The sequence below is a fragment of the Bacillus rossius genome, chromosome 3 (assembly GCF_032445375.1).
Source record: "Bacillus rossius redtenbacheri isolate Brsri chromosome 3, Brsri_v3, whole genome shotgun sequence".
Lineage (NCBI taxonomy): Eukaryota > Metazoa > Arthropoda > Insecta > Phasmatodea > Bacillidae > Bacillus > Bacillus rossius.
Window position 1 is genome coordinate 33812826 of NC_086332.1, and position 13491 is coordinate 33826316.

The following is a 13491-nucleotide window of genomic DNA, read 5'->3' on the forward strand; positions in this document are numbered from 1 at the left end:
GAAATATTCTTATACAACCTATGACGTGTAGCCTACTCCTTAGATATTTTAAAACACGTTTGATTGCGTAGAGAAGGCGATTCTTCGAGTATGTGGCCCTTTCATAATTAAATTATTATTATTAGTTACAACTGATGTTTATTTCGAGCCTCTTTGACTTCCAGTTCATACATAAAATACGAACTACCAGTGATGCTTGACGTCACCAGTAGGGATAGCGTGAAGGAGCTCCTCATTTCGCCAGACGCGACTGGCATACACAAGTATTTATATTGCAATAACAAATTACTAAATGATAGTTTAATTTTCGAAAATATGATTATATTTTTTACAAGAAGTACGAATGCCAGGACATTTACTAATAACGTTTTTAAACATCACATATAAAAAAAAAAGTGTAATCAAAAGCCACAGGTCAGCTAAAAAAGCAAACAAAAACTTTTTTCTAGCTCTAGCCTCACGTATACATACATAAAAACATAATACATTTAAAACACTAAAATTAATGCAATAACCTGCAATATTTTGAGGACAGATATTCAGCTACAAAAAATTATCCGATAGTATAAAAAGTTCGCCTGTATATATATATATATATATATATATATATATATATAGTTGCACAGAAAAATACAGTTCTAATCAGATATCAATATAGCAAATAATACCGTTTTGCAACATAAAGTCATGCTATTAGATGGTCAACGTTCAACTGTTTGTATAATACACATACGCACACACCTGTGACAAAATGTGGAAAAAAAAAATAATTTTGTAGAAGCGCAAAACCTTTGTAGTACTCAGTTAAAAATTATTATTTTTTTTTACAGGGGCAGGAAAACTACATTACTGGCCAGTTTATTTGAATGTAGTGGTTAGCTGTGAACGAGCGTTCTTGCAAAAGAGACCAAATCTGACAGTTTTGGCCACATAATCACCGCAGTAAAACATACAATTTGTATATCGTATATGTGTAGTGCACCAAATTAATATTTATTATAATTACCTTGGGTTGCACTCGGTTACGTACAGGTTTCTAACTGAAATGTACCAAAAATAGTAATATTTATTCCCTTGCGCTTTGTTGAGGATCGAGTAGTCTTGAGTGGGTGTGGTGGAAAGGGACAGAATGGCAAAGGGATTGGAAATCTAAATGCTCGCCGAGGCAGAGTACACTCTTCCCCCACCCCCCTCTTCCAGACCTGTCGTAAACATGACACCCCGCTGGGAGATAAGAATTCTGAGAACAGCGTCCTCTTCCCCCCCCCCCCCCCCAATCCTTTTTCAGCGCGTCGCTACATCGTTCAGCCGTACTACTAGTGCGCTCTGTTGAGGACAAAGATAACTACGCGTGTCTTTGCCAGCTCGCGAGAAACTCAGGATCTTAGCCTTAAAAAACCGGGAATAAAACGGGACTGGCGAGACATGTTACATACAGATGGATCCGTGAAGCGCACAGCGACACAGCACGGAGTGCCTGCAGACCCCGGGAGGATGTGAAGGAGTGGGAGTGAGAGAGACAGGGGGCGAGAGGGAGGGAGGGAGTGAGGGAGGCCGAAGGTCGTGCTGAATGAAATGGGAGTTCCCCCCCCTCCCCCTCACCCGATGGTAAAACTACACATCCACTTGAGGCAGGAGCCCGGCGAGCGTTGCGTCACCCGGCCGCCGTAACCTTGACCTCGCCTGAGGCAAGTATCAGGTGCTCCGCCCACGCCGCTTTCTCGACGGCGGCCGGTCAATTACCCGGCTGGCTGGGGGCCCGCGCGGCGCCGCCACACGCACTCGTAGCGGGGTGGGTGCTCGCTGGTCTCGCCTCTGAACCGGCGCGCATCGGGAAAACTAACACATTGGGGTGGTAACCGAGGGGGACGCACCACAACGCCGAAATGCCAAATTAACCACACCGCCGACAGCTAGAAAACTGCTGTGTACCACAACGCCGAATTACCACAACGCCGAATTACCACAACGCCGAAATACACTAACGCCGAAATACACTAACGCCGAAATACACTAACGCCGAAAAATGTCATTGCAGGACTGCCACAAAGGTTAGGTTAGGTTAGACTAGGTTAGGTTAGACTAGGTTAAGTTAGACTAGGTTAAGTTAGACTATGTTAGGTTAGGCTAGGCTAGGTTAGGATAGGCTAGGTTAAGTTAGGTTAGGTTATATTACGCTAGGTTAGGTTAGGTTAGGTTAGTTAAGGTTAGGTTTGATTGTGGTATTTCGGTGTTAAGGTACACAGCAGTTTTCTAGCTGTCGGCGTTGTGGTCAATTTTGACATTCGGCGTTATGGTATTTCGGCGTTGTGGTAACGACCCGTAACCTAGTCTCTTTACCTAGAGTTTCATGAGGTGGTATGAAAATACGCGTTTCAGTCTTTTTCACTGTCCTAAAAATACAATTTAAAAACTAAATACGGAAAATGAAACTAATCCCATCCGCCCTCGGCGCATTCTAAAATGTTTTTTTTTTTGTTTTTTTCGTAAAGACACCACTCGGATATCTTGAGTAGTTTTCAAATAGCGTGGTTTCTCCTGAAGCTCCGCGCAGTGTGTATATGTTCCCTGGTAGGCGTGGGGCGCTAAGGACGACACTAGCTCGTGCATAACACGCCTTATAGCCTCTACGCGCCAGGCACAGCACTGGTGTGCAGTCTGCGCGTCACTAACGCGCCTCTCTGGGACTTCCAAGGGAAGACCCTATGGTTTCAGGTGAAATAATACCTATACAATTTATAATACTGTGAGTAGAATTGTACACAACTATAAAGTCTAAGAAAACACCCGATTTAGCCTTTTTCCATGGTACAAAAGTACACGTTTTAGACTAAACTTGGGGACGAAACCAGTATAGACAAGCGTGGTGGCTTTTAAATGCTATTCGTAATCAGATACATGTAATACAGCTTGAACGGTTTGTAAAACCCGGAGTTCTGCTCGCCGTTCAGCGGCCCAGACAAGATTAGCAGAACGGCATAAAAAACGGCAGCCTCTGTAAGGCCACTGAATATAAATAATAATAATAATATATATATATATATTCAATTTTAAGGCTGACAAAAGTAATGGGTTTCCTTACATCTCGTCAACATGGCAATCACTCAGAAGGATGAGAGGTGAAACGGTGAAATACGTCGATTGGAAAGAAATCCGCCGACTCACAGCCATGTCCGCCGCGTTCCCGCCCGTAGGAAAGACTGCTTCAAAAACAATGTATTGCTGACACCTTTTACTGCACTGTTCTCGTAGCGTGTTACAAATTAAACATTTTCAAATATAACTTTACAATTTAAACAACTCAGCAACATTAACAAATACATAGTTCATAACTCAAGAACCATATATGTGTATTTTAACGGCATCAGAACTGTTTCCCCTTATTTTTATATAACGTACAAAATTATAATACTGCAACAAGCCTACCTGAAAGCCAAATAAATAAAAAACTAAAAAGGATTGACGATTTCAAGTGTAGTCCTACGTAAGGCTAAACAACTTAATTTTCCAAAAACGTTAAAAATGTTAAATTTAGTTCACTTAACTTACAACTTGAAAAAGAATTAGCACTGCACAAAATGAGGCGAGGTGATTTAGAGGAAAGAGGTAATAGATATATGAATGCGAAGAATGAACAATTGTGGGTGTTCGCTTGAACGAGTCCCAGGCTACGCCACTGTACACCCCTCGGCACGGAGTGGGCTCGGCTGAGTCGAGGCCCCTGGATCGATCCGAGGGGTGGATGGGTGGAGGGATGTTGAGAGGGGAAGAGGGGGAACGGAGAAGGTACTTGCACGAGAGTGCGGGAGGAAGAGCGATAAAGCGAGAGAGAGAGGCTGTGGAACTCCCGGCCGCGCCTGGCAGCCTCCCCCGCCCCCACACCCCGCTTCCACCCCACCACAGAGATCACTCACTGTATGCGGGAGGGTCGTCGGACGTAATAACACAATTTTATGTCACAAAATGTGAAGGTGAAATGGGCAAAAAAAAATATTCTCCTAGCGGTGAAAAATATCAGCACACCAATAAATGATACCTCTTTTTTTCATTTTTTTTATTTTTTTTTCATTTCTTTCCCCACAAGTGCGCTGTTTGTTCACATCACGCATATCATCGCGCCGACAGCTTCAAAATCCGAAAAGTGAAAAAGCACGAGATATTATAATAAACACGAGATATTAAAAAAAAAACTAAAACACCTCCATATGCATTACATATTGTTTAACAATCGATCAACTTATATTTTCCTGAAATAAATTTGCTACATAAAAGGTTTTAATTCATTCCGCAAAATTAAAAACAAACATAATTCACATAATTTACGATGTGCAGAGCGTTTAAATTATCGGGTATGGTGCGGATGAAAGGCGACTCGAGGAACAGCGGAAATGCGTGCGTATCACACTGACGATGCACATCAAACATTTGCTTGATTTCAATATAGTAGCACGCGTACAAGGAGTTAATAATAAATGTAAAATAAGTTGATTTCGCCATATAACATTTTTACCCAGATACAGTTCAGTGAGCTGCGTAAAGTCATGCAATTTCCCCCTATCGTAATCATAACTTGTGACATATACTTGCTACAGATTGGTAATGATTAAAAAATATTTTATTTAAGGTATTAAAAAAAAGCTTGACTACATTTTACAAAAACGTAAGAATAGCACAATTTCTGGAAAAGTACGAAGTAATTTTTTTTTATCTGCGACATGACAAAGACCTAATTTAAACTATGTGGTTGCTAATGATTATAATAAAAATGCATTCTACACATACTTCAAAACTGAGAAAGCTCAAACTTTCCGCATTATTATTAGCCATTTATTAACTTAATATTTAAAAAAATTATTAAAATTACTCATATCGATTATTTTAGTATGTTAAAAAACTGAAGTGTGTGTGATGATTTAAAGCCTATCAATACATTAAAGAGGTTAAAACTGACTTAGAACAAAGCTTTAAAGCTGTGAAAAATGTTTAGTAAAAATGTATTATATTATAAAATATGACCTGTTTGGAATTTCTTTAGTTGGTGATAGCTAACTCCTACTTCGACAATACAATACAAGGATACCAAATTCTAACTAAATATATTCCAAGAATCTATATTTAATAACTGCGAATCCCGTTTCGAGGAATAAAAACCGTAACTCCCAAACAGGATCAGATGCAAATTTAAAATTTTAAGCCTTTATAACAGAGAAATGCAATTATTATTTGAATATATTTTCAAACGATATAAAACTAGAGGCTAAAAAACATTACGTTCACATGAATACCGTTTATTTTTCTTTATTACAGAAATCGTGTCTGAGATATGAAGAGAACCAAGAGCATTCTAAATAGCAAGCAAGCAACCCAAGTTGTCTCAAACAAATAAGATCACCGACATTTAAAAGATAATTATCAACAAAATCGGTCACTAAACAACTCAGTTCATAGACTTGACCAGTTCAAGCTTTTATTAATACAAGCTATTGGCGATTGTGAAATAACAAATAGGTTAGATTAAATGTGTTCACGACATGAAATGATACATAATGCAGAAAGCCAAGGTGGAGGGGAAGAGGGGAGGGAGCATGATTATGGTTTGTCAGAAAAACAAATACTTCTGCAAAATGCAAGCGAGCGTCCAAGAACGTTTCACATATATTTTTAATGATTATACCGATAAGTATATGTAGTTAGCGAAGTTATTGCAAGGTAAATACTTTCTTGTAAAGTGAATATATAAAAACTTAATTTAAAAAGGTGCACGTTCCACGAAAAAAATTTACAATTTTTTTTTATATTTGTGCTTATTTTAGATTAACTCTGGAAAAAAATAGCAAAAAACACATTTCATATGACTAATAATAGCTGCTGTTTCCATTACCATTTTAAGGAGGAGTTCACCATTCTCGACTTGTTAATATCAGCTGGCTGAAGAAAATGACCTCTTTGGTACACACATAAAACTTTGTCACAATATATTTAAAAGGGAGTATATGACCACGTTTCCTCAAGGCATTTGTTCATAAAGCATACTTGAAATCAACTTTTGTAATATTCGCTCATACCCGGACAAAAACATCACAACTATTTGGCATGCACCAAGTCAGAAAGGCACCGAATTTAAAAAAAAATTTCACGATTTAACTTTTAGCTGAAAATGCTACGGTTATAAATACTAGGATACCAGGCAGGGGGAGGGAATACAAGTAAAATTTTTGTCTTATACTAATTTTCCCTGTTGGGGTTCGAAAGTTATGATACGCAATAAAAACTCGATGTACTACCGACATCACGAGACCAAAGCAGTGGCACAGGACATGATACCGGCAGATCGTGGGAGAGCAGGGTCGATAGCCGGGCGTGCCGACCGCAATCCCCCCCCCCCCCCCCCCCCCCCCGGGGCTCGTCGGCGGTGATTGATCGGCCCGGGGCCTAGCGGTCGCCCGCGCTGCACGCGACCGCCCACCCTCTTCGCTCCCCTGCCGGCGGCGACACGCGCGCGTTGCCTTATGGGGGAGCGCTGATTTGACATTAACTCCCAACTGCCGTCCTGGAGTCCGCGCGCGACACAAGTGAAACTTCTTGCTGGTTAGGTAGAGATACTGATAAATTATTTACATTTTCGATCACACTATTCACATAAAAAAAAAAAATAATGTTACTTACAAAGTTAATTGCACAAACCAATAACTAATTTCCACAAAAATAAATACATTGTAACTACTTCAAAAAAAAATGGTAGCGTCAATCGTTAGCCGTTACGAAAACTGAGGAGTAGACAAACACAAGCGGCCTCACGAGAATTCCGTAGCATCACTGCTGCGTCATTATTTCTACCTCTCCCCCTGTCGTCTCCACTTCCGGCCGTTACAACTAGCATATGGAATGCTACGCTACGTACCTAATCTCCCGCTTTTTTTTTACGGCTTCCCAATCGATCGCTAGTGCTTTCCTTTAGAGTGGCGTTGCCGCTGACGCACTCTCCTGCTCTACCGGTTCCCCTATCACGTACCTAACTAGTCTCCTAATGCTCGAAAACTGTACCTCCCCCCTCCCCCCTTAGCAAAGAAGTTTCTTTTAAAAACCTCAGATGAATACACGCATGGAGAATAAGCAAATATCAACGCATGCTCATGTTACATGTTTAGACAACGCAGACAATTTCTGTGGCAGAAATTTACTCAGAAAAAAATTACTGCGCAGAAGAACACAAGCTGACAACGACGAGACAATTGCAAAACGAACAGTAAATACACAAAAAAAAATAGAACTTGTCCAATATACAATGTTAAATGAATATCTCCGCAACCAAGCACACGTAACTAGTTAAGATATCGAGTGATTCGCAGTGCACTCACTACATATGGAGGCTGCGTCCCTTGACATTTCTGTTCGTAATGTAATATCCAGATTATAAACTGTTCTAAATACGTAATAGTCATTCTTTTCGTCCTGCATTGCTTATTCCGTTTGCGTACGAGGCATGTTCCGTAGTTACATCAGAAGATTCTAAATATCACACTTTTCAAAAACTAAATAATGCTCTCATTCACTGGTATCTCTCAAATATACAATTGGTATACACTTAACAGTGAGGTTCCAAAGATTGCTAGACAACTAGAATTAAAACAGCGAGACAAGTCGCGCATTTAAATTGGCAGGCCTGGTAAAATAACTTTAAAAAATTACAATGTATCTGAAAGTACAACTACGTACTAACCAGCCAAAGATTTAAATAAAATAACTTCTTTTGAGTGGCTCATGTGAAAATGCTCATAATAAACACTTTATATACAGATTTAAAACCATAAAAAAAAATATAGAAAGACCCAAAGTTCATTGAAAAAAACGGAAGACACTTTTTCCTCAGTTACAAAAAAAAATAAAGTAATTTATATCTCCCTGCGCTAGCATGTTTAGAGAATATACGGGATTTTTTTAAATTCTAAGCATAAAAAATTGTTTCCCATTGCTTCATTATTCTACTACGTTGAAAAATTACAATTATTCGTGTTTGAGTAAGAAAAAAAACCTGTTAATTATCTCTTATGTAATGTATTATACTTATTTCGCTATCTAAAACCTTCTTTAATTATTAAAATAGCTGGTAATGTAAGTATACAATATTGATTGCAGCATAACATAATATTTTGTTAAAAACTGCGGGTTCTAAGGCAATACATAAGTACAACTGAACATTCGCCATACTGCAATAAACGGTATATCATGTCAGGTGTACTTAGCAACACCAGTTTCGTCAAGGGTAAATCACTGCCATTAGAAACGCAACCAAACTAGTCGGGGCCCCCGGCACAAATGCCAGCACGAGGCCGGGCTGCCAGCAGACAAACGAGCACACTCACCTTGGGCTCCGCCACCTTCGCCTTCTTGGCCGGCGGCGAGGCGCTCGGGTCGTCCTCCGGCACGGCCGCGTCCGGCGCCGGCTCGGGCGTCGAGGGAGGCTCGATCTTGACGGGCGACGCCGCGGGCGGGCCGGGCGCGTTGGGCGGCCCGGGGCCCGACGACACCGGGAACACGAGCCGCTGCTGCTGCTGCTGCTGCTGCTGCTGCTGCTGCTGCTGCTGCTGCTGCTGCAGAGGTTCAGTCTGTTGCGCAGTCTGCTGCGGAGACTGCTGCTGCAGCGACACCTGCGTCACCGTCGGCGGCGTTTGCTGTGCCGGTTGTCCCAACAACGCACTCGACACTGGAGTTCGCACCACGCCGTTCACATCGGGAACGACCGCAGGCGGCTGCACCGGCACCGGAACCGGAACCGGCACCGGCACTGAGACCGTCACCGACACCGGCGCCGGCACCGCCGCCGCCGCCGCCGCCGCCGCCCCCACCACCACCGACGCCGTCGTGGGGGCGGCGGGGGGCGCGGAGCCGGGCGATGACGGAGGCTTGGCCGCAGCCTTGTCCGCGCCGTGTTTGTCCCTCGCCTTGTCCCGACGGTGGCCGCTCGACCCGCGCTTGCTACCGCCCCCACCGCCGCCGCCTCCCGCACCACTGTTCACTGCCGCAGAGCCGCCGCCCCCGCCGCCGGCGGGCAGCGGGTGCTTGCCTTTGCCGCCGTCTGCCGCCCCTGGGCTCGCCGCCTCACCGCCGTTCAACTCCCCGGACTTGACGATCTCGTGCTTCGCCTCCGAGGTCTTGGTGCCGGGCTTGGTCCTCTTGATCTTCATCTTGAGCCCCTTGTCCACGGTGGCGGAGTGCTCTACCGCCATCTTGCCGCCCTTTCCGCCGCCGGTCGCCGACGCCATTCCGCCGCCCCCGGCACCCACCGCCCCCGCGGCACCCGCGCCGCCGTTCTTTTCGTTTGTCTTTTCTATGTCCGCATCCAAGTCGATGATCAGATCGCCGATCCCGATGTCCCACTCATTGTCGTCGTACTCGAAGTTGTTGGAGGTCGCGGGTTCCGCCTTCGCTGCCGCCACTGCCGCCGCCCTCGGGTCTGCCACCTTCGCTCGGTGGCCGCTGTCCAGCGGGGCGTTCCTCATTGGGGCAGCCATCCACAGAGCGAGCCGAGAGAGGGAGTCCTCGGCCGTGGTCGGCCGCGCCCCTCCGACATCTTAGCCCCTGCAACACGACCACGCGCCTCACTCGCACCGCTCTCTGCTGCTGGCGCCTACAAGACCACAAGTTACTTTCAACACCACTGCTGCATGCACGTAAATGGGATTGACAACATTATATAATTACATTTTTTTTTTTAAGTTTTCGAGCAGAAATGTGGGAACCCATCTGGCATTAATAAAATCAGTTTGCTACGCAAGAAAAATAATTTCTGCCCCCAGCCATATGCTTACTATTGGATGGGGAAAAAAAGTTGCCAGAACGTATAACTGAATGCCTAAGTAAACGTACGAGTTAGATTAACGTCGCACAACTGCACAAGAAAAGGTGTACGATGCATACTGCAGCCTTTTACATAAGCCCGAGGTCTTCCAAATGCTGTTCACACCACCTAGCGTCGCGAAAAACTTGCAGTGTCATACTGTCAGCAACACACCAACCGTCACCGCCCAAAAATAAGTTACCGTCATGGCTTGGTGGGGATAAGTGGATGAGCGGTAAGAAGTCAAGACAGTCGATTTATGTCCACTATGATTATGTTTTTGTACTTCACAGTGTACTAGAATACTAAGCTGTATAACACGATTGTAACAGTCAAGCTAACTAAGTCATTACCTAATTATTTTTACCATGTTTTTTCACACGGTTTGCACAAAATAAGTTATTAGTAATTGTTTATGTTAGAATTGAATATAGGCATACTTGGAAATTTCAATAGAGAGTGCGGTTCGTTACGATTCTAATTCCCGTATTTTGGTTCCATTCGTTACGGAAAAAAATTTCAGGCATTTTATATAACCTGTAACCCAATAATAATAATAATGATAAATATTTTTAATTTTGTTTTCTCGTAAACTTTTTATTTTATAGTAATTTTGGAAATGGGTGGTAAAAATGTAAAAATATTTTAGAAGAAAAATTTACTTATATAAATAAAATTAACCTGGCGAGAAATTTACAAAGAGCAGCATTGGCTCATTCCTTAAGTGACCCGTAACTATTCCCGTAGGCTGTTTATTTATCATTTCACGAGCTGAATTTAAACTTTGTATGTCTACCCGTTACAAGTCAGACGCCAGTGACGGACACGCGTGTCAGTGTCCAATCAGCAGGTACCGTTGTCACCACGGGCATACGGAACCTAAAAACAATATAGCTTTGTTCGCGCGGGTTGAACCTTCTGCAAATTCTGCAACCAAAGAGCAGCCAAACAGTAACCGGAGTTCTTGTGACCGGAAGTTAGTATACGGGTTACTGCAACTAGTTCGTTTATTCGTTCTTATGGTAGGTGTAACTGCAACTTCTTCTGACTTCTATACCTCCTCAAGCAATTAGCATGAAGTTGCAAATGAGTATTGCGGAATCAAATAACGTGTTAATATTGTACAATTTTTACTTAGATCAAACACAATAAAATATGGGGTTCAAAAATTATTATGTAACAGTAATTAGGTTTAACATAATTATATATATATATATATATATATATATATATAATTCATCTAAACAGCTACATAAAGCGAGAAAACAATTTTAAATGTTCAAGCACTTTTTTTTAATTTATAATTCACCATTGACATAGATTTTATAAAAAAAATTAAAGAAACGTTATAAATTATTTTTAAAAAAATTACAGCTTTATTAGCGTTCGGGTGGGTTCGTCAGTAAGCGAGCAGCGGACAGACCCCAAGTATCAGAACTGAGTAGGTACCGCGAGGTTCGGAACCCACTAGAACCTTGGGGATCATGTAAGCTTTAGCATTTTTGGAGAAACTGTGCGACTCTACTAACATAAATAGTATGCACAGTTTATCACACTAAAATTTCTACGAAGGCACCACATCATATGCTTTCAGAAAACATTTTTACAATGAATAGTAACAACTGTACAATTTAAAGTAAACGGACTAAAATGACAAGAAGAAAGATCGCTGATTACGCCAAGAACTTGACGCTAGTGAGCATATGAGATTTGGTAGCGGCGAAAAAAAATTTTTAGGTGCCAGCTTGTGAAATGTTTACAGCATTGTATATAGATTTGCAGAAAGATCCGCAAGATGGAGTTACAGAAGACCACACAGTGACAGATTTTCACAAGATCTATGATCTGTACACACCGGGGCTCCGTACCTGCTCGAGGGACCACACAGTGACAGTGACAACCATCCAACTATACGGGTTATGTATATAACGACGAAGATTAACAGATGGATCCATGAGTGACCAAATCGTAATCGCCACATAACAGAGCTCGCTAATAATTACTCCCAATATGCATTGACAAAGGAACATTTACTAACGCAAAATCACTACAATAATTCGATTACCTTGTTAAAGTATATGGAAAGATGCGTGAAAATGAACGTTCAATGGCCGTGGCAAGAAAAAAAAATTCACTATTTTTATACGAAGGTGTTTTTGTGTCACGAAGGCGCACCTAAAATGATGAGCTACAAGATCGATTACGTTAAACACGTATGGGTCAATAATTTGTCAACATAAAGTGAAAATTTTGTTTTGACATATAGGCCTCGTAATATATAATACATAAATAACAACTAAAAGATTGAACATACAACTCTGCTTATCAGTCATGTGAATATGCTTATAATTCGTCATATGACTGTCCTGCATACGCCTTAGATTGCGGGAATAAAAGGGGAATGTCAATACACGAGCCAACCATGTCCACGGCTCGTCACAAGTGAGAAGAAAGAGCCAACGTGACGTACATGAGTCACGTTGAGCGGATGACGCTGTTTACGGCTACGCCTCTCGCACCCACGTTCACATAAGCTCAATCCGCCAACTCATTCTCGTGATCTGTTCTTCGAAAGTCAACCTGGTCAGGTTCTAAACCAGTTGTCAAGACGCCGGCTGCAGACAAGAAGCATCATTTCCCAAAAGATCCTGGTGTGAGGAAGCGGAAATACAGCTACGATTATTCACTGTTCGGCGAACCCTCGACTCCCCGTCTGGATGCCATGTTCAAATAAGCCAACACAGCAAAGTAAACCTTTTTTTTAAATTAAGTATTGTTGGTAAACTTCCAGTTAACTACAGGGAGTTATCTTTAATTCAGCATTCTAAGGTTCGGCTCATACAGCACCAATCAAGCCGCTCGCGTGCAGATATGTCCAGGTGTGTTTCGACCGCCAGGCTACCGGGGGTTATCTCGGTTATCATGTCAGTACGGTGCTTCCTAGGGGGCTTCATTTCACCAATACATTTCCGCACTGATTTTTGAAGACCAGCGCTCATCTGCGAACTTTTTTCTGCAGAGCAGCTTATTACAACTTGTTTTATATACCATGTATGTACTGTGTATTAATTTTTCTTTTTTAAAAAACTATATTCAAGTTAGATAATTCGGCAAAATCGCTAATCTCATAATAATAATCGGTGTATTAATTGCATAGTTATGCTTCTATTAATAGTGTCGCTTTGTGTGATCAACACATTGACACAGGTCACTAAGCCCGCAAATGTAATAATTTTGTTTTCTAGGTGGAAGGATACATATTCAGTCGAAAGTAGATCTGAAGCAAGGCTTCCAAACTGACTTTCCGGGATCGGTAGCACGTCACACTGTCCGTCTGGGGTGCAGCGCATTCGTAATGATTTTGAAGTGAAAACTTCTTTAGCCGCGTTGAGCGATTTTTGGTAGGGGCAAAACTTATGGGTTCGCGTCACCGACATGCTAGTGACGTGTTGCGTCAGACTGGCGAATCGCAGCGGCCTGTGTACGTGTATACGCATATATACACTAATACATTGTATATACTGGACTGTATCATGTGCGTGTGGGACTCTTTTTTGGATGGGTAAAATCTTGTGAGTTCGCATCACCGACATGCTGTAGTAGCAGTAAGTGAAGTTAATTTGACCACGTGAATACATGACCTAGGTCTGACA

The 13491-nt window shown here is 42.2% G+C and overlaps 1 protein-coding gene across 4 annotated transcripts in view; it reads right to left on the reverse strand.

Moving 5' to 3' along the window:
• LOC134530506 (zinc finger protein 608) overlaps positions 1-13491 on the reverse strand; it is a 142288-nt gene that overhangs the window by 52266 nt on the left and 76531 nt on the right. For all 4 annotated transcript variants that reach the window (XM_063365376.1, XM_063365373.1, XM_063365372.1 and 1 more), the window contains exon 2: positions 8364-9579. In XM_063365376.1, coding sequence (XP_063221446.1) covers positions 8364-9512 — 1149 coding nt within the window. In that variant the 5' untranslated portion in view covers positions 9513-9579. The remainder of the gene's footprint in view (positions 1-8363; positions 9580-13491) is intronic.